This window comes from Oenanthe melanoleuca, chromosome 2 (assembly GCF_029582105.1).
Source record: "Oenanthe melanoleuca isolate GR-GAL-2019-014 chromosome 2, OMel1.0, whole genome shotgun sequence".
In the NCBI taxonomy this organism is placed as follows: Eukaryota; Metazoa; Chordata; class Aves; order Passeriformes; family Muscicapidae; genus Oenanthe; species Oenanthe melanoleuca.
The window spans coordinates 20,156,759-20,184,517 of NC_079335.1; the positions used below are offsets into that span (position 1 = coordinate 20,156,759).

Here is a 27,759-nt window from a genome sequence, read left to right on the forward strand (position 1 = left end):
TCTCACTATACAATAGCATATTTTATTAGTAACAAATACAGTAATAACAAAACTACTGAACATGTGTATAAAGTTACCTGGTTACAAACAGAACTAGAAAAATGAAGGGTATTTAGTGCACCTTTACACAGGAGGTTTTTGGTATCTTTGTTATTGTCCACTCAGTAGCAAGAATTCTGTGTACTTTTAATGGGAAAATTCTAAAAGAAAGAGCATATCCCATTGAAGGCAATAAATTACAAATGCCAAAATGCAGATACTGTGATACAAAGAAATTTAATGTACAATTGATAAAACAAATACCTTTGGTTTATCAGAACTGTTGTTCCTGCTGTTCCAGCATTTACAAGCCCTTTGTACCATACAATTTTAATTGTTCAATGCATCACCATGAATGCTGCCCCAACTCATAGTAAATTCTCTGCATAACACCATAACATTGAGAAGAATTCTTATTAGTGGTCAAATGCAAGATGCTGGACAGTCTTACAAAATGCATTGACATTTAGGTTTAGAAAACAACAAAATATGTCTCCAAATTATCTCAAGTAACAAATCCTATTGGGTCTTAAAAATCTTGACTCATTTCAGACAATGAAATCGTTATCCACATCTGCAGTAATTGCTCTTGAGAACCACCTAGCCTAAGAAAGGCTATATGTATTAAGGCCTTTTTGAGTTAGAGAAAATATATCACTGTAGCATAATAGAAAATTAGGCTTTGGAGGAAAAGTATTAAGGCTGCATTCTCAGTAAATAGATTGTTAAAGAAGCCTCATATTAATAACTCAACAGTTATTTGCAGCAGTTATCTGCAAGATATTTCTTTATAGCATTTAAAAAATAATGACGTTACTGACATAGAAACAGCATAAGATGAGCTGTTGCTGCAGCTCAGGACAAAAGCCCAAAGCCTGCACGTCAGACTGTGCCCACCAAGCCCAGGAGTCTGAGGTGCTCCCTTTGGCACCATGCCCAGGACCACCACACCAGGAGAGGCTCCAAGAGGCATTTTCCTGAGAGAGGGCTGCACCCTCTGCATCATCCCTGTAGCAGGACCCATCTCACCCCAAATATCAGTGCATGTTAAGGATAAAGGTCCAAACTGCTTTTCTCAGAACTGTGTCATGTTGGCTGATCACCAGGGGACTGTTGGCTTCAGCGACACCCTAAGGGAAGCACGGGAACTTTCCCAAGTTTGTACAATACATACAAAACAGTAGTTCTAAAGATTGACCTTATGCAGTCACTTATTTACAAAACTAATTTTTATGTACAAAACAAACTGCTATAATTTCAGATTCCTTTTCATATTCAGTGTACAAGCTACCATAAACCAGTGCTATAATTTATACAGCATGATGCATAATTTAGACAGTATTTAGAAGTTTGTGCATCACTTATTTAAGTGATACTGTTGTTTAAGAGACAGTAAAAAAGAGAAAAAATTTAAAAATTTTGAAAACTACCAAAGAGGCAGACAAAATTTTATACCTTGAGAAGTAACAGTGCTTTCTAAGCATTATTTTAATGCAATTCATTACAAAATGTTCTTTATATATGGAATAATATTTGTCTCTCATATTTTTCTTACATTATTGCCATGTCCTACAGAACCTCAATTTCCATTAGTCCTGGACAGGATTAAATACAGTACATTATTGCTAGCTGTCCCCACAACAAAACATACATTTTTAAGTGCAAAGCAGGATATGTGTATTTTTTAATAAGGCACAGAATATCCATTATTTCCAGTGTAACAAAGAACTCATGTCAGTTCTATACAATGCAAATGTTAATACAAATTTTCAGTCTTTCAAGGATTAGAACTGTTTCCTGAATCCAGCTCTCTTCTGGTGTCTGAAGCTGAGTAGACAAGTAGTGATACAGAAGGTGACTGTGGGACATCAGGTATTTGGGAACAGCTCCTTTGTAGTGAAGGGGACTCACTAAAATCATTTCTGGGAGTTATTCTGTAAGTAATGAAAAATAAAACAGAGTAAATTTTAAGTACAGTTTAATTTACATTACACTGGAAACAAAAAGAGTAAAGAAATCATAATATGTCTGTATTCTTTTCAAAAGAATGCAGTACAGTTCTGTACACTTTTACAAGCCTACGGTCACCATTGCTCTTTTTCATTCCCATCACCTCTCAAAGTGATTGCAGTGCAGTCACAGGTTTCTAGAGGGTCACTGTTCAACAAGGCAAGAATATCCTACAAGCTGAAGCTCCAACAAAACCCTTAAAAGGAAAAGAAGAATCCTACAAAAATATAAAACAGCTCACATGCTAAACATAATGTCCACAGTCTGCAAGTTCTCTTGACAGCTGCTGAAGGTCAGTTGCATACTGAGAATACCCTGATTCTTCAAAACTAACAAAAATAATGGTAGTATGTATAAACAGAGAAAATACTGAGTTCAGGAGCCTTACCTTCCTTCACCTACTCTCTTAATACTCTCAGCCAAAGTACTCATATGACATGTGCTATCTGCTTTGTTCCTCCTTTCCACCTGATCCACGGTCAGTTTAGCACTGGGTAACATCTGATCTCCGCTGTCTTCACCTTCCTCCGCTCTTCGCGCTGATGCTCCGTCTGCCTCCATCTCTTTCTCAGATGTCTCTGGAGAGGTTTTAATTTCTGCCATGGTTTCCTGGCTTAAGTAATCATGATTAGTGATTGCTACTGCAGAAGTTCCATGATTTGTTGTGCCAGCTGTACTGGTCCCCATCGACTTTGAAATTACTTTCAGTCTGTGTGATGTTGACTTGTAGTGCTTCTTTTTATGTTTAACCTTGGAATTGTGCCTCAAGAAAAATTCACATGATTCTTGCAGCACTCTTCGACTCTCACTGATTGGACTGAAAGAGAGTACAAGCACATAAGTGAACAAAGAAAATAACCTTAGCTATAATATACACAAAACCTTGAAAGAACAGCAACCAGTGATGCAATCTGAGCTGGATGTTAATGAACACAGCGAAAAAATTGTAACTGAAGAGAAAAAAAAATCATAATGGCTCCAAAGTAATTGTCTGTAGAACAAACAAAGCAGATTTCTACATTTCTTACTTCTGCAAATAGGTTCAATGACTACAGTGAATTAATGATCTACTAGAGAGAAAAGAAGGATTACCTCATAAGCAGCTGTATTACCAACTTTATAGTCAACCTCCTTCAAATGAAAAAAGGTAAACATTGTAAAAAAGACTTAATTATTTTTAAATCCTTGTAGTTAAAAGCAATTAAAGTCTAAAATACAAGAAATGGAAAAAAGAGGGGAGAGGGGAAGGAAGCTATAAATTCACCATTGAGGAATGTAGATATAAAATAAAAGAGAGACTACTGCCTTGGGAAAGCCAAAGAAACAAAATTATCTAAAACCACAATATCATTTATAAGTAACTGATAATCTGAAAAGAAATAATCAAGCCACAAAAAAGAACTGATAAAAAGACAACTACAAGAAATGGAGACAAAATTTATAAGCTGTTTAAATCCATAGATACAAATTTGCTTAAAATAGGTAATAAAACGGAGTTCTTCTGTTTAATTAAAAAAAAGGAACACTAGATTAAAGCAATAAAATTGATAGTAAGGAGGGTTCAATAAATATTAATTTTAAAATAAGACAAGCCTGGCAGAGGAAAAAAGAGGATATTATTATTGCACGACAGTAAACACAGAACTAAGTACTGTGTCAAATGAAGTGGTCACAACACATGAAAAGAACTAAACTGATGGCTGAAATTATCTTTCCTCCTTTGACTTGAACCAGAGATGCATTTAGCCAATGCTAAACAGAGAAACACACCTTCTGCTCTACAAAAGAGAAATCAGCAGAGGACAACATTTTCTGTCTTCTTGAGACTGTTGATAAGAAGTCACTGCATATTTAAAACTTCCTCAGATTCCAATGGAATTCTGCTGATGCCCAAAGCAGCACATATAGTCCGAGGACAAAATTTTGATTACCTGAGCTATATACAAAGAAACATGTCTGAAAGTCAAATGTAAGTATATACTTTAAAAAACAGAGAAAAAAAATTTCTTACTCTCTTTTGCGGTTTCTGTTGAAGAAATTGGCCCACTCAGAACAGGTCTTTTTACTTCCCACCCAGAACACCGGAGATATGCCAACAATTAATGTGAGCAAATACTTCATCAGAAACAAAAATATTTCTGGTCTTGCTAGTGCCTTTGCCTAGAAGATAAAAAAAAAATAATAAATGCAAAGAAGAAAACATACTCATTGATTTACTTTTGAAATGAAAAAACAAATAAATTTCTTAAATGAGAGACTTTCTCCATGTCACTGTTATTCTTTGTTGAGGCTTGTACTGCAGACAAACATCAGACATGTACAGTCAAGTCAGATGTGGTTCAGCTGAATATACATAGAGAAGAGATCTGTCAGAAGGAATTGTTTTTCTTTTAAATTGAAAGAAAAGGTAATTTTGGGTGTAATACTATTAGTAAAAATGTTCTCCAGAGGTAAGTGTAAAAGATTTATCCCTTCTACTTAAAAGAAACAGCAAGTGGATCACAGAATCACAGAATGGTTTAGGTTAGAAGGGACCTTACAGATCATCAACTTCCACCCCAGCTGCCACAGGCAGGGACATCTCCCTTCAGACCAGGTGATCAAAGTCCCATCCAGCCTAGCCTTGAACACTTCCAGGGATGAGGCACTCATAACTTCTCCAGCAAACCTGTTCCAGTGCCTCTCCACCTTTAAAGTAAAGGATTTCTTCCTAATATCTAATCTAAACTTACTCTCTTTTCAGTTCAAAGCTATTCCCCCTTGTCCTGTCACTACATGCCCTTCTAAAAAGTCTCTCTTCCTCTTTCTTCTAGGCTCCCTTCAGGTACTGGAAGGATTAGTTGGGAGTTAATCTGATTAGACAGCCTCTTCAAGGAGCCACAGGGAACTACACAGTAGCTTTCTGTTTATTGCAAAATTAATCCACCTATTTGCAGAGCTGTATCATAGGAGTTGAGACATTTAACTCAGTGAGAGATCGTTATCTTCCGATCTCATGCTGCAAATTTAATTTATGCCACTTGTCTTATCTGCCAGGCTTATCTATGAAAGTCACTATTTCTGCTAGCCAGGTAACTAGCTACTTCAGTTTGTTTTGATTTGCTTTTCATCTGGCAAATGTAACAAAAGTCTACAAGCCAGATCAGGTAAGCCAAGGCCAAGCACACCACTTTAAGCTATTCCACAATAAATACAAACTGCCTATTATAGGGACAGATGCCATAGAGTAGATCTTTTTGCAACATTTAATGTTGATATGTCTTCCTTCCAATGGGCTAATTAAAGGCTAAAAATACATGCTCTGTGTTATTATGCCAAGCTGTTATATTTAAGCACTACAAAACAAATTCATTGATTTTTTTAAAGCATTGAAGTTTTGTTTTCAAACTTGTATATTCTGAAGCATTTAGGTTTATACAGAGCTCAGAAGAAAACCCAATGAAGCCAAAATACACTTGCTAAGAAACAGTATTGGAAGTCAAAACAACCAACTTGTCTGTGAGCTGTGCTGCTTTCAGCCTACACTGACTTCAATCCAGAGAATAATAAATGATGTTATGGAATGTAAAGAGATCAATCCTGATCATTCCATAATGCCTGTGTCTATATTCCTAATTATTAAATTGCAGCAAAAAAATAGATGGGAAGTGTAATGCAATAAAAGATGACACGAGACACTTGCATTTCTTTTAGTGATGTTGTCTCCTTATATTTGCTCTTAAATGAAAGAACGATACTTGTAAACATATAAACTCCCTGGAACTGCAGCAGATTTAATCCACTGAGCATAGGCAGATTTAAATTAAAAGTCTTTCCAAGTTGGATTTTAAGAGGCAAATGTTAAATACAACCACCTCCAAATTTTAAAGCTGAGTTTTTTTTCTTTATTTGCCTTCTTTTGGGTTTGTTTTGTAATAAAGAATTATTTGAATTTCTGAAAATCAGCCTGAAAACAATAGTTATTATGGAAAAAAATGGCAAATTTGTTCTGTAATTTCAAGTGGTTTACACTTTTACACTTTGAAGAAAAAAGTCATTCTAAATCTGTGGTTATAAGCACCATTTTAAATCAAATTTAGTCTAAATTTTCAAGAATCATTATTTCAACTTCAACTAAAATAGACAAAAATTCATCTTATGTACTTTGATACTGAGCATGGCACTAAAGTACTAAGCAAATACTTTTAGAAACCAATATTGTGAAGAATGACCCTCCTCCATCAAAATTTGTACCATGAAGTTCAAAGATCATTAAAAAGCTATATGTTCTGTTAGAGCTACAAGCTGGAATTTAATTGCTGAATGCTACCAATTAGATTAAAATTTTCAAAGCATTGTTTTTGACTTAAAGAGGAATTAATCACTCCATGTTTTTGAACTGATTACTTAACGTGAAAATAATTTACTCATTGCATGGCAGATAAGCACAAGGATTTTTGCTAATCAACTTCACAGTATTATTTATAAAGGAAAATGTTACTTGCCTGATAAGGGCAAGGAATATGGTACTGGTCACAGTGGTCAAACACCCAAGTAGTTTCCCAGATTTTCCGGTTCACCAGCTCATAAACGTAACATCCAAGAAGCGCAACAAGCGGCACCAAGTACAAGCCACTAAAAACTCCGATTCGGATCATGAATTTCTTGAGCTTCTCCTGGTTCCTGCCATCGTGCTGAATGACCTGCCGCACGTGGTTCAGGGAAATAATGCCAGCTAAAAGGAGAGACAGACCGAAAAACACACACAGGCACAGCGGCAGAAGCACGAAGTACAGAGAGGCGTCCAGGTCGTAGAGACCCACGAAACAGACTCCACTGATATTGTCCCCTTCCACTTTGTTCATTGCAAGGAGCATAATGGTTAGAAAGCCAGGTATTCCCCAGGCAACTGCATGGAACCACATGGCCTTTTGTGCAATAGCTTCACAGCTCCATTTTCTTCCTGCTGCAAGGAACCAAGTGATGGTCAGAATCACCCACCATATGGTTCCTGCCATAGTGAAAAAGTACAAAACCATGAAAAGAACAGTACAGGCTTTGTTTTGGGAGCCTAGAACAACCGTTTCGCCAATTTCTAACTTATCATCTGCCTCATTACAGGCAGTTTTGTTCCCAAGTAAAAATCCAATAAAGTACATTAGAGAGACTATGCTGTAACAGACAGAATAATATATGATTGGTCTCTCTGGGTACCTAAACCTTTTAACATCAATCAGAAAAGTCAGGAATGTGAAAAGTGTAGCACAAAGACAAAAGATTGAAACTATTCCAATGAAGCTTTTTGCCACATCCAATTCATAATTTTTGAAGTACATATTGGGACATGGGGGTGCACACTGATCAATTCCTAGAAACTTGTAGCCTTGTCCATTGGCAGTGTGCAGGTGTCGGGGACACCAGAATCCATAATCCCTTCGGATCTGGCTTGGGGTCTTCTGAGTTCCATGTATGTTTGTGGTTACAGCAGCAGTAGCAGGAGCAGTCTCATCACAATTGATTAGTCTGAAAAATAAACAGAAGAGGAAATATCTCAATAGACCTCATTCTCAACTAGAATTACATCTTAGAAACATGACAAAAATCTGATCCTAAGCACTTCTAAATTTTATAGATGATGCAAATGTGAAACTATGAAAAAAAAATCAGATGGCATTATAAAAACCAAACTTAAACTATCTTCATTTCAGAAGATTTCAATCACATTCATTTAACTGTCAATCTCTAGCTGTTGTTCTACAGTTTATGAAACACTACTCAAATTGCAATCATTCTACACTTTAAAATTATACTGCACTTTTACATATGTATATAAAATATTTACATCAGTTGCTTTTTAAAATTTTTTTACAACAGACTGTGACAGCAAAAAATCTTGTCAAAATCCAAGCTTCAATTAAGAGAGAAGACTGACATCATAATTGATGATTAGTACATCTGCTATTTCATTGCCAACAATAAACTACCTAACTGAAAAAAAACCTAGGCAGAAAATGCAAGCACTGTAAAAATTATTAGCATTTTAGCAATTTTCTAGCTCTGTGATGGTAATTTAAAAACTGCTCAAGACTCAACTGCTCCAGACACAAGATGTAATCTTTTTATATGGATAATACCATATCAGCAGTGCTGGATGTATCTTCAAATGAGATTGTATAACTCAAGCAGGTAAGCATTTACTCAAAATGGAATTTATAGTCACATGCATTCCAAGTTTAAGCGTATGTTTAAGGGAACAAGTTTTGCATTCTAGCTTTTAAAGCTTTTAAAGTTCTGTTATCCTAACATTCTTTATCAAAACTATTACAAGAATCTCTCAATTCAGTATCCAAGCACAGCTCCAGCTAAAACCACCTTCAGTTCTGTTTTACTGCACTATCATGCTGTCAACTAAATCCAGACTAATTGTTAAGAAAACTCATTCTATGGCAGATTCTTTCATTAACCACAGGCTGGAGAAGTACATGTGGAAACAGAGTGAACTTCATTCACTCATTGTCTTAACATGCTTCATGTTCATCTGTAAGAACACAGAGTGTGATCCTCAGTATTCCAGTTACTGCCCATGCCCACACCAGGTCCTCTTCCATGGGCTGCAGCAGCAGGATCTCTGCTGCTCTAAGAACATCCTGGACTTCTGCTACCAGAGAGGTATCACTTCACATATGAACAGGAAAGGCTCATTTTCAGTAAAAGCTAGCAGCAATAAAATAATTTAAAGCTGCACTAAATCCTGAAAAAGAACATAATTTGATTTAAAATGTCATTCTAAAGACATACTGAATAATTGGATTCACTTGTAGTTGTCCTACTTTTTCAAAACAATCCTTGAAGATATCTGCTGGCTGAGGGGCACTATTGTTGCATAGAACCTCACAGAAGATAGAAGTTAATGCTTTCTTGTCTTAAAATCTCACAACTTCTATTTTTCTGCAGAACTATGGGAAATGGCATTAATGCCACTTGTCATATTGACTCCAATACTGATTTCTACAGGTCATCCACAGGACTACTGTTCTAATTCTCTCTCAGCCCCATCACAGATTAGCAACTCCACGCGGGTTAGAAAAATTATTTTATAGAGTTTCCAGTCTCTGCTCCTTTCCTGTACCTCTTGACCTGATGTGTGTTAACAAACAAACAACAAAATCTGGCCTTAATAATTTATAGCTGGAGGTCATAATCTCAAGATTGCACTGGAGTGCTTCCAGTGGTTTCCATTAAAAATATGTAGACATCTTTCCCTAAACAAAGTATTAACCGTCCTCTATCTGAAACAGATATGTGAACACCTTTGAGGAAAAGGTGACATTTCAAAAAAGAGAGTTTTGTCAGGCAGTACAGAAAAAGCAATACAAGAATAGGTTGGCACATTTAAGCATTTAGGATCACAATAAGGTTTCTAGAATTTAACATTCTGTGTCTGTTCAAATACAGAATAGTCTATATTTCATTATCTTATGAACAGTTACTTCTAAAACCCCTAATAAAGTAAGCATGATTGTCCCTAGTTTAGAGATCAGAAACCAAAGCAAAATCTACGCCATAACATATATTTTAAACTTTTAGAAATGTACAGTAAAAAAGCTACCTCTTACAGGTTTCTGATTATTGAAAACAACTGCTGCCAAACTTTGTTGGAAAAAAATGGCACAGGCAGAAAATGGAGGTGATAATCTGAATAACAAAAGTGTTTTCATAAAGAAATGGTCCCGTGCATAAGCACTGCAGGGTCAGCATAGTAAGGAAGTTACAGCAAGATAATATTAAACATTCTGCCTCAGACTTTCAACTCAGTCTGGCTCAAACATGAAAATACCATTCCCACCACCTGTCAATATGAAAAATACCTGGTACATTCCAACTCTTCAGGCCATGCAATTCCAAAAGTGTCCATCAACTGCTTACAGTCAGAATACACTTTCTCGCAGAGGCTTCGACACGGGTGAATCACGTGAATCTGATCGAGGCAGGCTGGGACAAAGGCTCTGCACAGAAATGTGTGGACGTCTGGTGAACAGTGAAGATTCATAAGAATAAGGAAAGGCTACAGGGAAGAAAAAGGCTTTGGTTAGCAATTTTTAAAAGATAATTCAAAGAATCAAAACTAACTTTCATCACTAGGGTTCACATTTAATCCTATGCGGGTTTGAAAAGATATTAGATAAGAGTGCTTGTTCAGCAGTTCTGAAAAAGCAAAACCCATTGTCCTGAGAGGCAAGAGGCCCTGTTAGCACTTCCAGCCCAGCCCGTGTCCAGGGTCTTGGACAATCTTTGGCCATCCAAGCATCATTTTTCCTTTTTGACAACATCAGAAATCTGAAAGGTATTATGAATGCCCAAGATACTTAGAAAATAAAGTAAAACATTGAGTTTCTTTGTACACCAGTCAGCTTCCAAAGAAATGCCCTGAGGTTTTTCAAGGTGTGTCTATTCCTGTAGTTCCTGTTAGATTACATTTTCATCCTAAGTGGTGTGTTGTACTCATCTTCTCTCACACTAAAGAAATTTGGGGTTTTTTGTTAATGAGGTCCAAATATTGTTTCTCATTTTTAAACATCTCATTTCAAATCTCTCTCAACATGATTGAGAATTTCTTTGCCTGGATTACAGAATACCAGGCAGTGAGTAACTGATGACTCTTCTTACTAGAGAATTCATAGAATGAAGTTCAACTTTTTCTGCTCAATGCATTCAATTGCTTATTAACAATCAGACAGGCTTTTAAGTAAAAATAATCCCAGCCTTTCTGTTCTACATTTTCTCAGCTTTATTGTTAGGGCAAATTATTTTGGCCAAAATACTACCACATGTGCAAATGTTATGTGTGACATTAAACATAGACAGTGCATGCAATTTTCAAAGTAGGCCAAACTTTCATTAAGGTCTGTACTTAGTAAGAATTTTATTTAATTCTTTGCCATCAATATCTATGTCTCTTAAAAATTCAACCAATGGCTGTAAAAGGAAGGATTAGATTCTGAGTCCAGAACAGTACCCTTACTTTTTTCAGCTTTTAAGTATCATTCATATATATATATATATATATATATATATTCTTACCCAAGAAGCAAGTCTTACTACTGAACATACAGTTTAAAAGCAAAGACAATGCTAAATAAATTTCCCTTACAAAATGGAATATCTACAAGTCCTAAAGGACCTTGGTAATAAATACAGGAATGTGTGGGGAGGAAGGAAGAAGATAAGGCAGAGCAAGAATAACATAGAAGTGCTTTATGATAAATCAAAAAAATGTTGGCAGTACCCTTCAGAGCACTCCAGCTGTGTGTTGCATCTGTACATGCCATTACAACAGGCCCACATTAGTTTGATCCCCTCTCTGAATGTCTCTTCTTGAGCTGCCTTTGCTGGAACCCAAGATTTGAGTATTTCATGACAAGGAGAGAAATGCAGTTCTGGTATAGTATGTTCCAGTTCCATAAATTGGATTATTTTCTAAAGGCTGCACAGCTTCAGATGAAAAAAGCAGTCAGGGTTTTACTTTAAATGAATTAAATTCCCTTTGCATAATTATAATGTTTCTTTTCTTCTCAATTGTTAATTTATATTTGCTCTGTTCTTCCCAGAACTTAGGATAAACAAAATAGCCTGGGTAGTCATATTCAATTGTTACAGAAATTGAGTTTATTTTTGACATTGTCTTGTAGAATTTGTGTTGATTGTTGTGAGTTCTTCCTTTTTATCACCCATACTTCATCTCATTCAATAAAAAGTAAAATTAATTTTCTAGAGCGAGCTTTGGACTACCAGCCAAAAACTTTTCATCAATCTGATCTAGAAAAGTAAAGATTTTTAAAAATCTCAATATTTGTATCAATGAAACTGAGTTTACCTACAGAGATATTTTATCAACTATTTTTATAAGCAGCTTGACAGTTTTTGAAGAGAATTTTCCAATATAGATAATAAGGTTGCATATTTTAAGCCTGCTCCTTCGATACAGGAAACGAGCATAAAGAAAAAGTCTGGTGAAGAAAGTCAGGACATAAAACCAACATTTACCACTCTAACAGAGTTTCTGTCATATGAAGCTACCTAAAAGCTAAAATAGGACAAGAATCACAATATGTATAATGATACTTTATATTAGAGGTGAATAAGGAATGACAAGCAAAAATAAAATGCCTGCAAGAGTTTTACTAAAGCATGTTGTCATTGTCTAAACACTTGTTTAAAGAGCCTATTTTATTTAAATGCAAAACCACCCTACTAGATAATTTGAAAAATGCAATTTTTTAGGAAGAATGCTATGTTTAGCCTATAACGTAATGAGAGTAGAATTCCAAGGACTTGGCTGCCAAGAGTAACTGTTCTTACAATATTCCTTTTATTTCTTCCAGCTTGATAAAAATATTTACCAAAACCTGAAAGTATGAGCACAGGAACAGTCTGATGTTCTGAAAACACAAACTGACTTCCCAAGTTAGACCTTTCAGCTGGACACCTCATTCCACCCTGGCTGGTAGCCAATAAGACAACCTGACATCTCTTCCAGTCTCCTACTATCAAGGGTTTAGGAAACAAGCTGCACATTGTAACACAACCACTGTGTTGAGAAGACAATTACAAACCTTTCTTCCAGAAACACATCCCTTTTTCAATCATTTAAGTTTAAACCTTTGTAAAATACTACAGCAGTAAATTGTCCTGCATAATTTTAGCAGACATTAGTGAGAAAATACTGCATTTTACCTGTTTATTGTAACTCCTGTTTTTGCAGCTTAATGTGTGTTTTGACAAACAGGTAACAGATTAACACTATACTTATTCCATGTCATTTTGTCTTCCTGCTATCATTTTTATATTATATTTATATATTAGTATAGTAATGTCTTAAATTTTGATTTCTGCTCCTTTCATAATATTCTTTGCCTTCTATTTGCCTTGACTGAATATGAAGCCTGACATCACATTTCCAGTGACAACAAAGGCTTTCTGAGTGACAGTAACTGATAAAATACTGTGCCCACCCAGTTGTATAGATAGTGGGCATTACTTTTCCCCCCATATTTATTACTCTAGGGGTTATTTTCCCCCAAACTTATTACTCTCCATTTCCCTACCCTAAATCATACCTACAGTTGTATTGTCCAGTTGCTCCTAGCACATGATCTCTCTGCAATTCTTTCATCCCATTTTGTTTTCTCAGCAAATTTAGTATCTATCCCTCTTCTAGGTCCACTTATGAATTAGTTTGTTATCAGAGGTTTCAGAACAAGTAACTAAGGGGAACCACTCTAGTCATTTATGTGGAATAGCATGAAACTATCAACTCAGGATTTAATATCTCTTATTGGGAAAAAACATTTATCTATTTATTTATTCCTACTTTCCTTCTTGTTCTTTAGGCAGGCATTAGAAAAAGTCTCCAATGGGTTACCAGCAGAGTTTCTTAAAAAAATATAGGCTGTGACCATGTTTTTGGAAACTGAAGTATATATAATATACCATCTGAATTATCCCTTTCAACAGAAGTATGGAGTCCCTCAAAAAACTCTTAATAGATTTTACAGCAAATCAGTTTTCTCAACAAAAAAAAAAAATCTATAAAATGTAAAACTTTGCCTCAAGCACACACAAATGGGATCTGTAAAATACAGATTTGTTTTCAGCAACTGCCTACTTTTACCGTTTAAGAACACCACAAGTGTTAGTGAATTGTGCCTGGAACTCTACTAACAATGATGTATCTTTAAATGTGGACTTCACTTCCAGCTAGCCAAAATGGAAAAGTTTGCTCATAGAAAATAGTATGTCTGCATTTCCTGATGGACCATAAAAGCAAAAATCTTAACAAAACCAAAGTATTTGCTCCTCCAGCTGCACAGTCTAGAAGCAAAAAGTAAAGCCAAGATCACAAGTTCACTGACAGTAAGATTCAGTTCCTTCAAGGGCACTTTATCTGAACCATGGATGTCCCAACCACAAACCACACTCTACCCAAGTGGTCAGCTGAGTAAACTGCACGCACATGCTGGTGTCCTAAATATCCTAGCCTGGGATTAAACTCAGAATCTTACACCATAATCCTCCTCTCTTCAGGAAGTTCAGGGTCTGCAACTGGCACAAACACACAAAATTTGCTCTTCCAGGAAACTAAGACACTTGGCATTTCAAGCATTAGCAACCACTGCCCTGTCATATGAAGAAGAGATGAAAATCTGCACATTGGGTGATGAGAATGTTAAAAATAGAATGAAACCAGACTCCTGAAAAAACAAAGGGAGCATTACACAGCCAATATAAGTTCTAAAATATAAATTCTCATCTTATTGACAATGGGAAACAAAACTCAGAAAATACAAGGCAAGCTAGAATACAGTAACAGTCTTTAAAAAAAAACAACAGCACAAAAAGACCCCAAACCAACAAACTAATAGCAGATGTAAAGTCAAAGATGATGTAGCCTGTAACAGCATGAGGGGTACTGCCTCAAGCACTGTCAGAGAAGAACCAGAAGTGGGATTCCACTAACAAACATGAACACCTTATTAAGTCCTAGACTCCTTATGAGGTGGGTCTATGTTATATTTTCTCCAGTGGCAAAAATAAGTCACCTCAGAAATCCAGTTATGGTGCTGTTCTACAAACAGTAACACAACTGAGACAAGTGAAAATAAATGGTGCAAAACACAGAAAAAATGTCTAAGTACAAACATGTTCTTAAATGTGCTTTACCAACAAGTAAATTGCAGCTTAGAACTATATATGTATCCTGTGCTCACAGTGCTTCTCTGTTTTGTGCTTAGCAGGCTTACAATTCCAATACACAGGAGAAACAAGTTCATTATTCCATGCAGACATTCCAAATGCACTGTTGTACCTCATCTCAGTCTGATCCTAGACAGAAGCATTACCAGAGATAATCAGTCTCTGGGGATCTGATATATGATAACTACCAGCATATGCCAAAACAAGTAAATGAAAAAAATTCTCCTGTACTCTGCTGATTAATATCACAGATATACTCCCATAATACAGAAAACTGTGGATTAAAATATCAAGGTCTTTGTTACAATCAGCTATGGCAAACCTTTATTATAAGAGACAGGAAATACCTTGAATAGCTGAGATACACAGAGGACTCAAGCCTTTGTTCAGCCACTGGAATCAGATATCTAAGACAGTAATAATCTGTTCTCCTAACCACTGAGCTCTACCTACCATGTGAAAACATTTAGCTTCGCTAATCTAGTTAACACTGTGGTTAACTGGGTTAAACAATGACAGACACCAACTATCTCAGTGTTAAGCCATGTCACGTCTTTGATACAGATCTTGTGACTAAAGCAGCAACATTACATCTTGTTGTTTAGATATCACTGTATTTCAGTCACTGAAGCAAAGACAGGCTTAAATCTGTAGTTTTACAATTGTACTGCACTGTGTACCCTGGATTCCTACCTATATTGAAGATACACATTGCTATTCATGTAACTATGTCTCTGCTTTACAGGAAATAACAGCTACCTAAATAATGAATAGTTAGAGTCATAGAATAGCTTAAACTGGAAGAGACCCAGAAGGATCACCAACTCTCTTGCTTCTCACAGAGCACCTTCGTGAATATAATAATTAAAAATTAATTGTTAATAATTTACAGTACCATACAAATAAACCTACTATCCAGTCACTACAGGATTGAAGTACAGCCTCAAACCCTAAACCAAATACATTCATAAATGTAAGTTTTCAGATGTGAGAGTCAGGAAATACAGCCACTGTCAATTACAGTGCACATAAAGGATTTCAGAAGAGGAGACTAATTATTCTTCATACTCACAGAGCTATACTAACAATCTTCACAGTGTCTTTAGCCACTTTTACAAGGATAATCAGTTTCAATTAAAAACAGTGGAGCAAGTATGGCATGGTTGATTTAATCCTACACTATTGCTACAATGGAGTTATTCTCGACTGGATGCAAACAAGATTAGCATCACACCCAGAGAGATTAATGCCTTCATGCAATTCCTAGACAGGCTGGCAAGGGCAGCAATTTGCTGATGGCCACAGTGAATCAGCTGCCAAGAATCTCCGACTTCTAGTTCATGCACAATTAACTAAGTCATAATAAATAACTGTCCCAACACATGAAACTAAATGAAGGATGAAATTTTCAAGTTCAATAGATTCAAAGCAACGATGAGAAAAGACTAGATTTTTCCCATTGGAAGTTACATTGATGAATTCAGATCAAAGGCAAGTTAAATACACTTAATTTGGTATGTAAGGATTTTGCAGGATGAAGCAGCTTAAGTGTCAGTGTCTTGTTGCTACATGCCTGCTAAAAGCTGCTACTTAACAGCAGAACTGGAAAACAGGAACATGGGAAGCCCCAGAAACATTAGTGCAATGCCAACCATCCTTTAAACCAGCAAGGAACATGGGATGAACTCAAATGAGAGCCCATATACACTACGTCTCTACCTGAGCTATGGGTAATAATCAACTACTGCTGTCAGCAGCAAGTATCAGCTGTAATTTGTATTTTCTCAATTCAGTTAAAATTACTTGGGTAAAACAACAAAAGTTTTTCAGGACTAAAAGTCACCATTTATACTTTAGCTATAAATGAATATAATATATATATTATAAATGTGAATACTAGTAAGTTTAATATGCATTATTAGTGCATCCTGATTTGACAGAGGTAAAAAGAAAACCATCAAACATACATTAATTTGATTTTTATTTGAATACACTGCTGTTAAAAAAAAGCGCATTACTTTCTGCAGCTTCCACAATAAGCTTCAAACTAAAAGTACATGAAGTGTTTAATCTAAAAGATTTTCCAACATTTTTAAAATGTAATACATTTAACAATCACATAGATAAGAATGAAGTATTTTGTCAGAGTACAAAGTAGGTTGCCCCCGTAGTTTAAAAGACAATAGTTTAAGTTTCCTACTCCAGGAAAATCTGAAGTTCAAAGAGCTGGTAGAGGGTGGGGGTGGTAGTGGGGTAGTAAACAAGGCAGTTGGACAAACGATGCTGTTCTGCACTGAAAGATGTTTGCAAAGATACAAGTTTATTTTTGTCCTTCAGCCAAACAGCAAAGGCAGCCCATGCACTTAGAGTGCCACAGGGCTGTGAACTAAGCCTGGGCACAGCCCAGTGTGCAGTGGCTGATAAGCTGGACTGTGCCCAGCAGTGCCTCTCCCACAGCCACACGGGCCAGGAGCTGCTCAGCGCCTGAAGATCAGTGTTTAGAGGGCAAAGGATGGCAGCTGATCCTAAAACCCCTGTGCTGTACAGCCCCCAGGCTCTGGCTGGCAGGCAGGCAGGTGCCCATGGGGTGGGCTTGGCAGGACTGAGCTCCATCACCCATCAGCTGAAGCAGCCAGGCAAGAGCTCAGGTGCCAGCTGTGCCACTGCTCAGGGAGCCGAATCACCCAGCAGCGACACGTTCAAGGGATCTGCAACAAGAACGAGTCTGTCTGCAAACTCTTCACCATCATTCATCCAACATACATATATATAGACATATATGTGTCTGCATACATATTCTGGTCTGAAATTTCACATTAGCTATTCCAAGGTCATGGGAATATTAATCAAATCCTACCAGGGTAAGGATAAGGCACATGGGGGAATGTTTTCAAAGGTCAATAGAACAGCAAGGCACTCATGCAGCTTAAAAAAAAATAAACTCCAAAAAACTACTCCAACATGACACATTGGCACTTAAGCTGTCATTGACACACAGACACATAAAGCAGGCTATTCTGCTTTTTAACTTTTACACACTCTGAATAGTTTTGTATAAACTATACAAAGTCACAATATATTCTAAATTGAAAGGGACTCACTAGGACCAAGCCCAGTTCAAGTGCATGGCCCATTAAGGGATCTAGCAACATAATTTCTTTCTGTAGTAAAACAATTCCATATTTTCCCTCTAAGTATTTTCATATGCTAGACAAAAATACATATTTTAACTATAGCAAAGGTTATAAACAATATAAACAAAAATACTACATCTCACTATCTGAAGCAAACTAAAGTACAAGTATTTCAAATACTTTTCAAAACAGCTTATTATCAAAATGCACTGCATTTTTTGTTTTAACCTAAATTATAGCTTGACCTAAATTATAGATATTCCAGCCTCTGCAATTTGCTGTCCTTAACAAACATGAGAGCTTTTTCCCAAGTGTTACAGAACTGAACTATTTTTACCAAGATTTTCAGTTATACACTGTATCTGATCAGGTTTTGTGTAAACCAGACAAAGCATAGAAGACCTACAACTATAAGTTAACTGAAGGAAGGTATACTGCAGGCCCTCAGACATCTGAAGTCTAGACAGAGCTGCCTTACATCTGGACTGTGGGAGCATAAGAATCTCAAATCTTAAATTCTCCATGTATTTGCCACGTGTTCCAGGAGTAACTGGATTTATTGCTAAACTTTTTGTGTAGAATTCAATGTAAAGGATTACCTGTAATAATGTTGATAGACTGTCTTATCTTTAAAAAAGCTCCCCATTTCTAAGAAATTCCAGCAGAAGTCATTGCTGCTCTGGCTCCAAAAGTCATCCAGATTCATGCTTCCCCCTCTCTCTGTGAGTGTAGAGACACTCTTCAGCACAACAGCACCACCAAAGTTACCTGGGTAGTAACCTTGCACCATTTCTCTCTTGCCCACTGCATGCATTTTTAAGCAGTCTTAAATGAAAACTTTAGTAGTCTTACCAAACAAACCAACTTTGTTATAGTAGGAGATGTCAGTCAGGCATGCACAAGTCATCTCACCAAGTTGAAGCCCACGAAGCTGCAGACATCTACCTCAGCATCTGCAACCATCACCTCTGCCTTCTGCTTTCACTATTTCCAGCTGGTGATACTTTGAGACACTCCCCAGTTTTGAATGACTGAATTAGACACTGTTTCCTTATTGTTAGCCTACAGTGCTCATCTTGGTGACATTCCTCTCATTATCCTCCCTATTTCTCCTGTTCTAAAAACTCAAGGCCACCTTTTCTTTTACCCTGTTATGATTTGTGGGCCATGTTAACCTTCAACATTTAATGCTCTGTTTGTAGCTCTGGGTATAATCCCCAGTGAGATTCCCCCACCCAACTGGATTCTTAGAATGGTGCATCTTGCACCTTCCTTGCAAGAGGAAGCTCATGTGAAACAATATGCAGCTGGGACATGGCATTCTAGCAAACAGGTATTGCTAGGTCACCATGGGGCTGGATGGGCACAGTCCCTCTCCAGAAAACTAATGCTTTTAATTTTGTATGCAGGATAACTGTGTGGAGAGTTTGGCCACTAAGTGCTTTGTGGCAGTAGCTACTGAGACTACAGAAATCTGGTTATGCAGGCCCTCTGGGGAATACAGCATGAGCCAAACTTGCAAGGATGAGGTTATTATCTGAAATAACTTTTTAAGTAGAGGAAAAGTGGAGGTTTTTTTTTTTTCTCCCAGAAAGCTTTTGTCTAGAGGAGAAGTATCTTCATAAGAGATCATCCTTACTGTCCTACAAAGACTGATCATCCAGGCCTCTCTCCCCTCATCTACAGTAGCTACTTACATAGCTCTTACACACCCCCCGCACACCTCTCCCAACAGCTAAGCAGAAATCAAGCAACTCTCCACCCATCTACACTACACAGCTCAGAAGAAGGCAGGCATATGCATCTTTTCTTCTGGCAGACAAATTACCAATGTGTTACAGCAATCACAGATGCACACAAATACATAGAAAAGACACAAAAAGGCAACCATGTGACAAAGGAACCATGTTTGTCCCTAAGAGTTGGTGAATCAACAGTCAACACAGAGAGAGAAAAAGGCAGTAAATTTTGTGGTGCAGCTACTCCCACCCCCTCCTTTGGGATGTAGTAGAGAACTGCAGATGACACAACAGTAATTTTAGAAATTGTCAGCTTTAATCATTGCACTGTCAAACCAGAAAAGAAACCATGGACTTTTGACCACATTCCCCATCCAATGTGGTTATTTTCTGGACTGTTTGCTTTTTATGGTCTTTATCAATGAAGTCACAGGTAACATCTTGTAACCAAGTTGACACTCTGAACATCCATCCTGCAAATGGAAATTAAGCCTGCATTCCACCCCCACCAGCACACAAGGGCCTGAGCTCCATCCAGCCTCCTGACCCAAGCAGCACTGAGAACAAGGAGCATCTCACACCTGAACACCACAAAGCTTGCTTCAGAAAGACACCAGGACCCTCTGCCACTCTTGGGCTAGATTTGTAGATGGCTTAAACATCATGAGCCTTGCAAAGATGCCCCACAATGTACCTTGGTTCACCAAACCCTTCAAGACAATCCAGCTGCTGTTGCCAGAGCTGCCATGAGCCAATGCACTGGGTGGGAATTGTTACCCTGTTGTTGGTCCCACACAGTTTGACAGCTCATGGACAGCAGAGGGCAAACAGCACACAACATACAATTTTATCCTACTTGCCTACTATTCAAAAAAAGGTATGTGAAGATGACCTTCAAAATCATGGTCACATCACCCTCAGTGGACCTATCCTACCTAATTAATGCTAGGTTTTGCTAATGACCAGGTAAAGTTCACAAGGTTGCACTGGGCAGCAGCCACTTCCATAAAAACACTCAGACAATATGGAAATTGCATCTGTTTCTCAAAGCTTTGTACCCACTGCTGACTTTCTCCAACTCCAAGGGTGTTCTCAGCAGACAGCTCAGCTCCAAAGCCCTAACTTGGCTTGTGAGCCTCCTATTAGGATTGCCTCCTATCAATGAAGGCAAAGTAGTTACAAACTCAGTAGCTCTGTTCCTGTTTTCCTTCTCTGTATAAAGAGTTTCAGGGAAGCTGGTTCCATTTATCCACAGGTGTCCTCTAGGAGTAAGCTACAGCCACAGGACTAAGTCCATCACTACCTTGATTTAGCCAGTAATTGCAGATTTGAGTGTGGAGAAGAGGGAATTTGAGACAAGGCTGCACAGTGAGACTAAGAAACCACCAATAGCTTGCAGCTACCCTTGGACATTAATCAGGGCACTGCAGACAGGACAGACACCTGCAGGAGACAAACAAGATACCATGGTATTTCTCAGAGGTCTGCTGTTGACAAAAATCTGCAAGGCAGCCTTCCATTGGCGAGCTTTAGACCTCAGGCACAGTGAGACTGGCCAAAACCTAACCCAGAGTAAAACTCCATCTCAGGCAGCAGACAGGTAAGAAGTGTGCTGACAACTTCACCCACTGATCCACTCCTGTAACACCAAATTACTTGCTAGTGTAGCATAGGCTCTGAAGACAGATAAAGAGGAGGCTCTTGGAATCACACTGTCAATACTATTTCCAAGAACCCCAGCTACCATCTCTTTGTCAAGCATGCATTACTTTGGACCCCCATTCATTCTAAACAGCATCCTTGCAGAACAAAGAGCAAGGCAGTGCTATTCACATTATCAAGTGGGCAAGTCCTGCTGCTCAGAGAAAGCAGCAGCAGATTCTGTAGATGACTGATACGCTGACAGCCATCTCAGAATACCTGAGAGCAAGAGAGCATAAAAAATTAACACACATCCCAAATTTTTATGGTATTTTACAAAATTACCCAGATAACTCCCATGTTTTCAAACCCTTAATCAACGCTTTTCTGCAGGTTTCATGGTGATGCTCAAAACAGAATTATTCATGCCCGACTATTCCATATTTCTTGAGACATAACCAGCAGAGAAGTCAGTTGTACTGCCTTGAATCACAGAATCACTTGGTTGGAAGAGACCTCCAAGACCATGGAGTCCAACCCATGCCCTAACACCTCAACTAGACCCTGGCACTGAGTGCCACATCCAGCCTTTTTTTAAACACAGCCACGGATGGTGACTCTGCCACCTCCCTGGACAGACCATTCCACTACCTTATTATTCTTTACATGAAAAACTTTCTCCTAATATTAACCTATATTTCCCTTTGCATAGCTTAAGACGGTGTCCTCTTGTTCTGTCAGTTGCTTGTATTTTCTTTGATCCATATGAAATATCTATAAAAAATACTTTGGCATCTGCCCACTTCCATTTAACAAGCATCAATTTAGCTATTTCATCACCACAATCTTTTGTGACCACCACTTCATTCTGAGAACCTAGAAAAATTACCTTAGTTTGTATGCAGTAACACATGATGTTCTAAATTTACCACTTTTTACAAAAGCCTTTCTCACTCCTTAGTACCATGGTAAAGAGACAATAAAAATGTTACAAACAAAATATGAATTAAAGACTCCTTTGTGCTTGCTCCATTGGGGTCAATATCCACACCTCAATGTCCTCACCTTTCTCCACTTTAGTGTCTGAGGCAGCACCAGGGACAAAACTCCAAGCAGATCAAGAATATTGACTATTTTCTTAAAAGGTGCTGAGATTTAAGGTTTAAGTTTTAAGTACAAGTGGTTCATGTACTACACCAAGCACTGCTCATGTGGAGTACAAGTGAGAAGTAAAGATGGCTATCTCTAGGGATTAAGTAAATTCACACCTGAGCTACTTTGCAGGCTATCCCAGTAATAACCTATTCACAAAACAGCATTTATTTCCCCAAAACTCCCAACCAGTGGCAGTGGTAGACAGCATTTTCCTTCCTGTGTGTATACACACACATATATACCAATTTAAGCTTGCAGACACCAGGTTTGCAGTGTTTTAAATCACTGTTATATGGAATTAACTGTAAATTTGGATTTAGTGGAAGCAAATGAAGCCATTACATTACAAATTCTAATTCGTGCAATTTCAGCGTTAAACTTTGGAAGGTGCTTTTTACCCCCCTTTAAATGCCTTTGTCTAAACCAACCTCAGTTCTCACAAAATTTCTGCTGCTGCAGCCAGCTGCACTTAACCCTCCACAGACACACACACACATTCTGGCACATGGCCATGAACTCAGAAGTGAATGGAAAACTCACTACTGAATCATTTTTTCAGTCTCTCTGAGGTACTTCATTGTTCTCTGTGGAACATTTTCCAGTGTTTTCTATAGTCTGCTCTAAAAACTCATTGGCAACCCTTTTCCCTTTGTACTTCTACAGACACATGGATCTTGCTCACATCAGGAAGTCTTAAGGGCTTGTCTCCTGTGGACACATTCCAGAACTGCAGCAGAACAGATTAAGAGATATGAATGTAAGTTACAACATAGTAACTCTCTGCTTTGATGGAATAATACCTTCAGTTGACAACCTATTCCAGAACAGTTAAAGTAGGAAATACTTTGGAACTAGAAGTGACTTGTTTTTGTGGATGACCACGAGGGGGAGTTACACCTATTTAAGTACAGCTGTAATGAACCAGATCTCCTGTTATGCCCACTTATTTTCCTCATCAGACAAACCCTAGATATTCCACCTCCCAATCTGAACCAGTAGTAACAAGAGCAGTTACTGATAAATTACTTTGAGATACAGAGAAGGTAGGCATCTGCAAATAATCAGATTCCACAGTCATGCAGCTGTTTAGCAAACACACACAAAACTTCACACCACAAAACCATGTGGTTTTACTTTCCTAAAGCCACCATTTGTTGTGTAAACAAAACTAATCCAAATATAAAGTAAAACTCAAGAAGCCAAAACTCAGATTGTCAAATTGAAAGCTCAGAATTAAACTAAATAAATAAATATGTGAACGGAGGGAGCAGCTGGAAATTAGGTATTTTTTACTGCAGAAAACAAGATCCCAGAGGGACTACCCTCACTAGCCAGAACATCCATAACAGAGGCCCTAGGACTGAGTCAGTCATCTTCCTGCTCTAGTGCTTCAGTGCTCTGGTTTATAGCACATCATTATGAACAGCTGATACATGAGGCAGAATTGTAAGACCATGTATCAGGTGCTTGCCTGGAAGACAATCACTACCTGAGACAGTAGCTCCACATCCTCTCCTGGAGGATTACTATGAAGACACCATCCAGAAATACTAATTTAACACATTCCCAGCACAGCTCTTCAGGCTGTACAACACTCCCTTGCAGCAGAACACACCTGTAGAGCCTTCAGAGTGGGGCATTGTGAGCTATCACTATTTTGGAGAGTGAACTTCACCTTGAGGTGAGACTTGTCCCCTTGACGAATCTTGGTCCTTTTAGGGAATAAACACTCCCCAAAAATTCTTAGAGGGGATAGAAACATAAAACTGGATTAACATTAGGGCTCTCTCTGCACAAAATATGTTTGATTTCTGGAAGAAGTCTCTACCTTGTGCCTTACAGCTCCATGATCAAGTATGTTACTCAAAATCAGTTAGGATACAGGAAGCAAAACACTGCAGGCCTCAGCCTCAAAACTCTGTGAGACCTTACATGTGAAGATGTAAATCTCATGCCAAATTTTGAGAACAGGTAGGGGGAGGGGAGGGGGAAGAGCAAGACAGAATTAAAAAAGAAAGCCTTTAAGCATTCCTACTGAGGATCAAAAGAAAGCACTTCCATAGAGTGAAAACATGCTATTAAAATTCTTTCTTTGGTGTGAATGAAGTTTGGACTGAAAATTACAAAAAAATTTAAGCTCTTGAAACAACAGAAGTCTCCTCCACCTCCTAACCCGCTGCCTCGTTATGGCTGCAAACTAAAATTAAACACTATTCCAGAAGTGAGTGACACCTCCTCTCCTGCTGCAACACTAAGTCTCTTGAAAAGCAGAACCCTTTGACAACCCTGAGAAGGTTCTCTGTTGCAATCAACTATGGACAAACTGATGTCGTTACTGAATGATATGAAGAATGACATCAAAATATGTGACACTGTACACACTATACACACTGGTCCCTCTCAGAAAGAAGGCCCAGCAATGAACCACCATAAGCTTTTACCACATTAATTCTGAATCTAACTGTTAGCAGTCACTAGCAGTGGATTCAACACGAACTTCATACAAAATAGGAGCAAAACCCTCTCACCTATAAAGCAGCTGTCTTAAAATTCACTTTGACCAAGTAATCCATCAGCACTGCTGGGCCACAAGTAAAGGCTGGCAGACCACCACACAAGAGGCAGTTCAGAAATGCCTCCACAGCACCACAGTAGTTAGGAATACCAAATTAGAGGCCAGGCAGTGGGAATGATAGGAGACTAGGAAGTAAATCAAAGAGGGTAGGCAAATCAAATCCTAATAGACACTGTTGTTCCCTGCAGCCACCCAGCCAGTTGGCTGAGTAGTGATCCAACACTGTAGTAGTCAGATTATAAAGGTGATAGGATGGAAAAAGAGAGAAAACAACAAAACTTCTCACTACCACACACCTTTTAATGAAATAGCTATACAAGAATGTAGGGTAAGCTACGTAAGGTAAGCCATGAATACTTTCCAGAAGGAACTCCCTCCACATAAGCACTAGGCACAAGTTACAGTTGAGAAAAGTCAGTCATAGCAACCTAATAAAAATGGCTTTGTGGTCCCTCTGCCCTAATAGCAGCATGACTGGAAGGCACAAATACTGACAAGTGCTGGCTCAACAGCTGCAGTTAACACACACCAGGTAGGAAGCAGCAAGGTACTGAGGAGATGAAGTGACAGACACTGCAGGAAGCATTCCTGACAAATGACGACTGGAGAAGCACTGCACAGTTCACAACTGAAGCCTACAGCCTGCCTTCCAACTTAAAAGCTCTCAATTTGTCAGAGATCTGCAGCTGAATTCAGTTGCTTGCATACAGATGGCTTAACATTTGACACCAGAATTTCCCATACATCTACACCGGGCTGACAGAAACAATGTGAGTTCAAAGCCTGTGCTATTCCAGGCTGGCAACTGGCGGCCAAACAGGGAATTGTGATCATCCTAAGCAACACTAAAAACATGTTTTGGCAACAGAACCAAGCTCCTCCTCCAAGCTCAGTAAGCAGTATGCAAATAAGACTTTAGTAGCAGTACCTCCAACACCACATATAATTTTTTTAAAAACAAAAACTTAATATTCACCTCACTTCTGTTTCACTCTGCATAGCACAAGACACTGAGCTTTTCAAGACCTGTATTAAGATTTTCCCCCTCCTCTTAGCACTGAAAAGCCATTATTAAAACAGGTTTCAAACTTGTTTTACAAGCCTCTCACCCAGAGAGGCTCTCACCCTTTACAGGTATTGCTATGGGCAAAGCCTTTCCACAACATGGCATATTCTTTCTCAGAGGAGCCACTCTCACACTCAATGTAGGTAAGAAAAGTGCTTATTTTCAGTTTAAAAGAGTCAAGTTGTTCTTTCAGTCAGAAATTTCAGCATCCAGATAGAAAACAACAGAATGCAAAAGCCACAATGGAGAATAGAGTTAAGAATAACTTCAGGTGCTTCTCCTCAGTAAGGTGAGAGAGGAGCAAAGAGCATCTTCTAAATATGGTTTTTGCACTGAGTTCAGGCAGGCCAGGATATAATAAACTACTTCCCCTGAGAATTTCAACAATTACTCTGTTTAACAGCAAGTTGCCTGAGCTATATGCAATCAGCTCTGCCAAAATGCTCTGAATAGCCACATTGCTGTGCTACACCCATTCCTCTTCCACTCTAATACAGGATCCAAGGCAGGGTGGAGGGAGGAAGTCGGTAGTTCCCTTACATAGTGCTTATACGACCACGGAGCTCTAGAACACTCTGTCCGAAGAAACATCTACTCACTAAACATTATCGGCCTTGCCATTCAGTGCAACAGGTATCCTTAATAATTTCTCACTGACAAATTTGTTACATACTATCAGAGGGGGGCGCGGGGTTGGGGGAGAACTTACGTCCATTTTGCGAGCAGCCGTGTCCTGATCATAGTGTCCCATGATGTTTGGGAAAAAAGTCATATTGTAAGGCATTCCTGAACACCTGGAAATAGTAATTGGCTCACATGTGAATAAGCTGTGCCCTTGCACCAGAGCCAGAAGTAAACTGCAGGTCACAGAGAACACAAGTGCCTTCATTTTGTCAGGATCTCCAACTTCAGCAGCACATCGCTCTGTTCAGTCAGACCGGCGTTGCACAAGGATGAAAACACACATCTTCCTCTGCTAGCTCCAGTGTAAGGCAGTAAGGCACACAAGCAGACTCCTCAGAGCTGCTTTAGCTATTGTCCATTTCAGCTGAACGCGACTTTACTAAATCCCTTCTTCTCTGAGCCTGTACGTGCAAAGACGGGACAGAGAAGTGAACAGCAGAAACAACCCGACCGCGACCACCCGTGCAAAGGCCGATCTCGGCCGGCCTGCAGGCGAGAGGCAGAGGAGGCCTGCGGCTCCGCCCGACCCCACACAGCCCGCCGGGGCCGCGGCTCGGCGCAGCCCCCGCTCCCGCCGGGCCCGGAGCCGCCGCCGCTCCCAGCGCCCGCTCCCAGCCCCGCCCTGGCGAGCGCCGCCCGCGGGCCCGGCGCGGCAGTCGGCCCAGGACCCGGGGCTCGCCGGGCGCGGCCCCGGCGCCGCATCCCCGCCACGCCCGGGCCGCGCCCCCGCCGCCCCCTCACCGGTGCCCGCCTCCCGGCGGCCAGCCCGCGGCAACGCTCCGAGCTGCAGCCGCCGCTCCCCGGGACGGGACGGGACGGGGCCCAACCCGCTGCCCGCCGCACTCACCGGCGCGGCCCCTCCGCGATGGCCGCCCCGCGGCACCTGCAGGATGTGGCGTCTGGCGGGAGGGGCGGGGCGGCCGCACCTTCCCGCCCCGGTGGGGCCGGGGGCCGTGGCGGCGGGCGGGGCCCGGCCGGGCTGTG

General features: G+C 39.2%; 1 protein-coding gene across 1 annotated transcript; it reads right to left on the bottom strand.

The window, feature by feature from the left end:
* FZD6 (frizzled class receptor 6) lies at nt 1-27,667 on the bottom strand. Its single transcript, XM_056485307.1, has 7 exons — nt 27,623-27,667; nt 26,801-27,176; nt 9,897-10,093; nt 6,534-7,551; nt 4,061-4,209; nt 2,438-2,866; nt 1-1,973 (listed from the first exon to the last, which is right to left on the bottom strand). The coding sequence occupies exons 2-7, from the start codon at nt 26,978-26,980 to the stop codon at nt 1,817-1,819; spliced, it is 2,130 nt and encodes a 709-aa protein (XP_056341282.1). The 5' UTR covers nt 26,981-27,176; nt 27,623-27,667; the 3' UTR covers nt 1-1,816.
* Between the last annotated feature and the right edge of the window lie 92 nt (nt 27,668-27,759).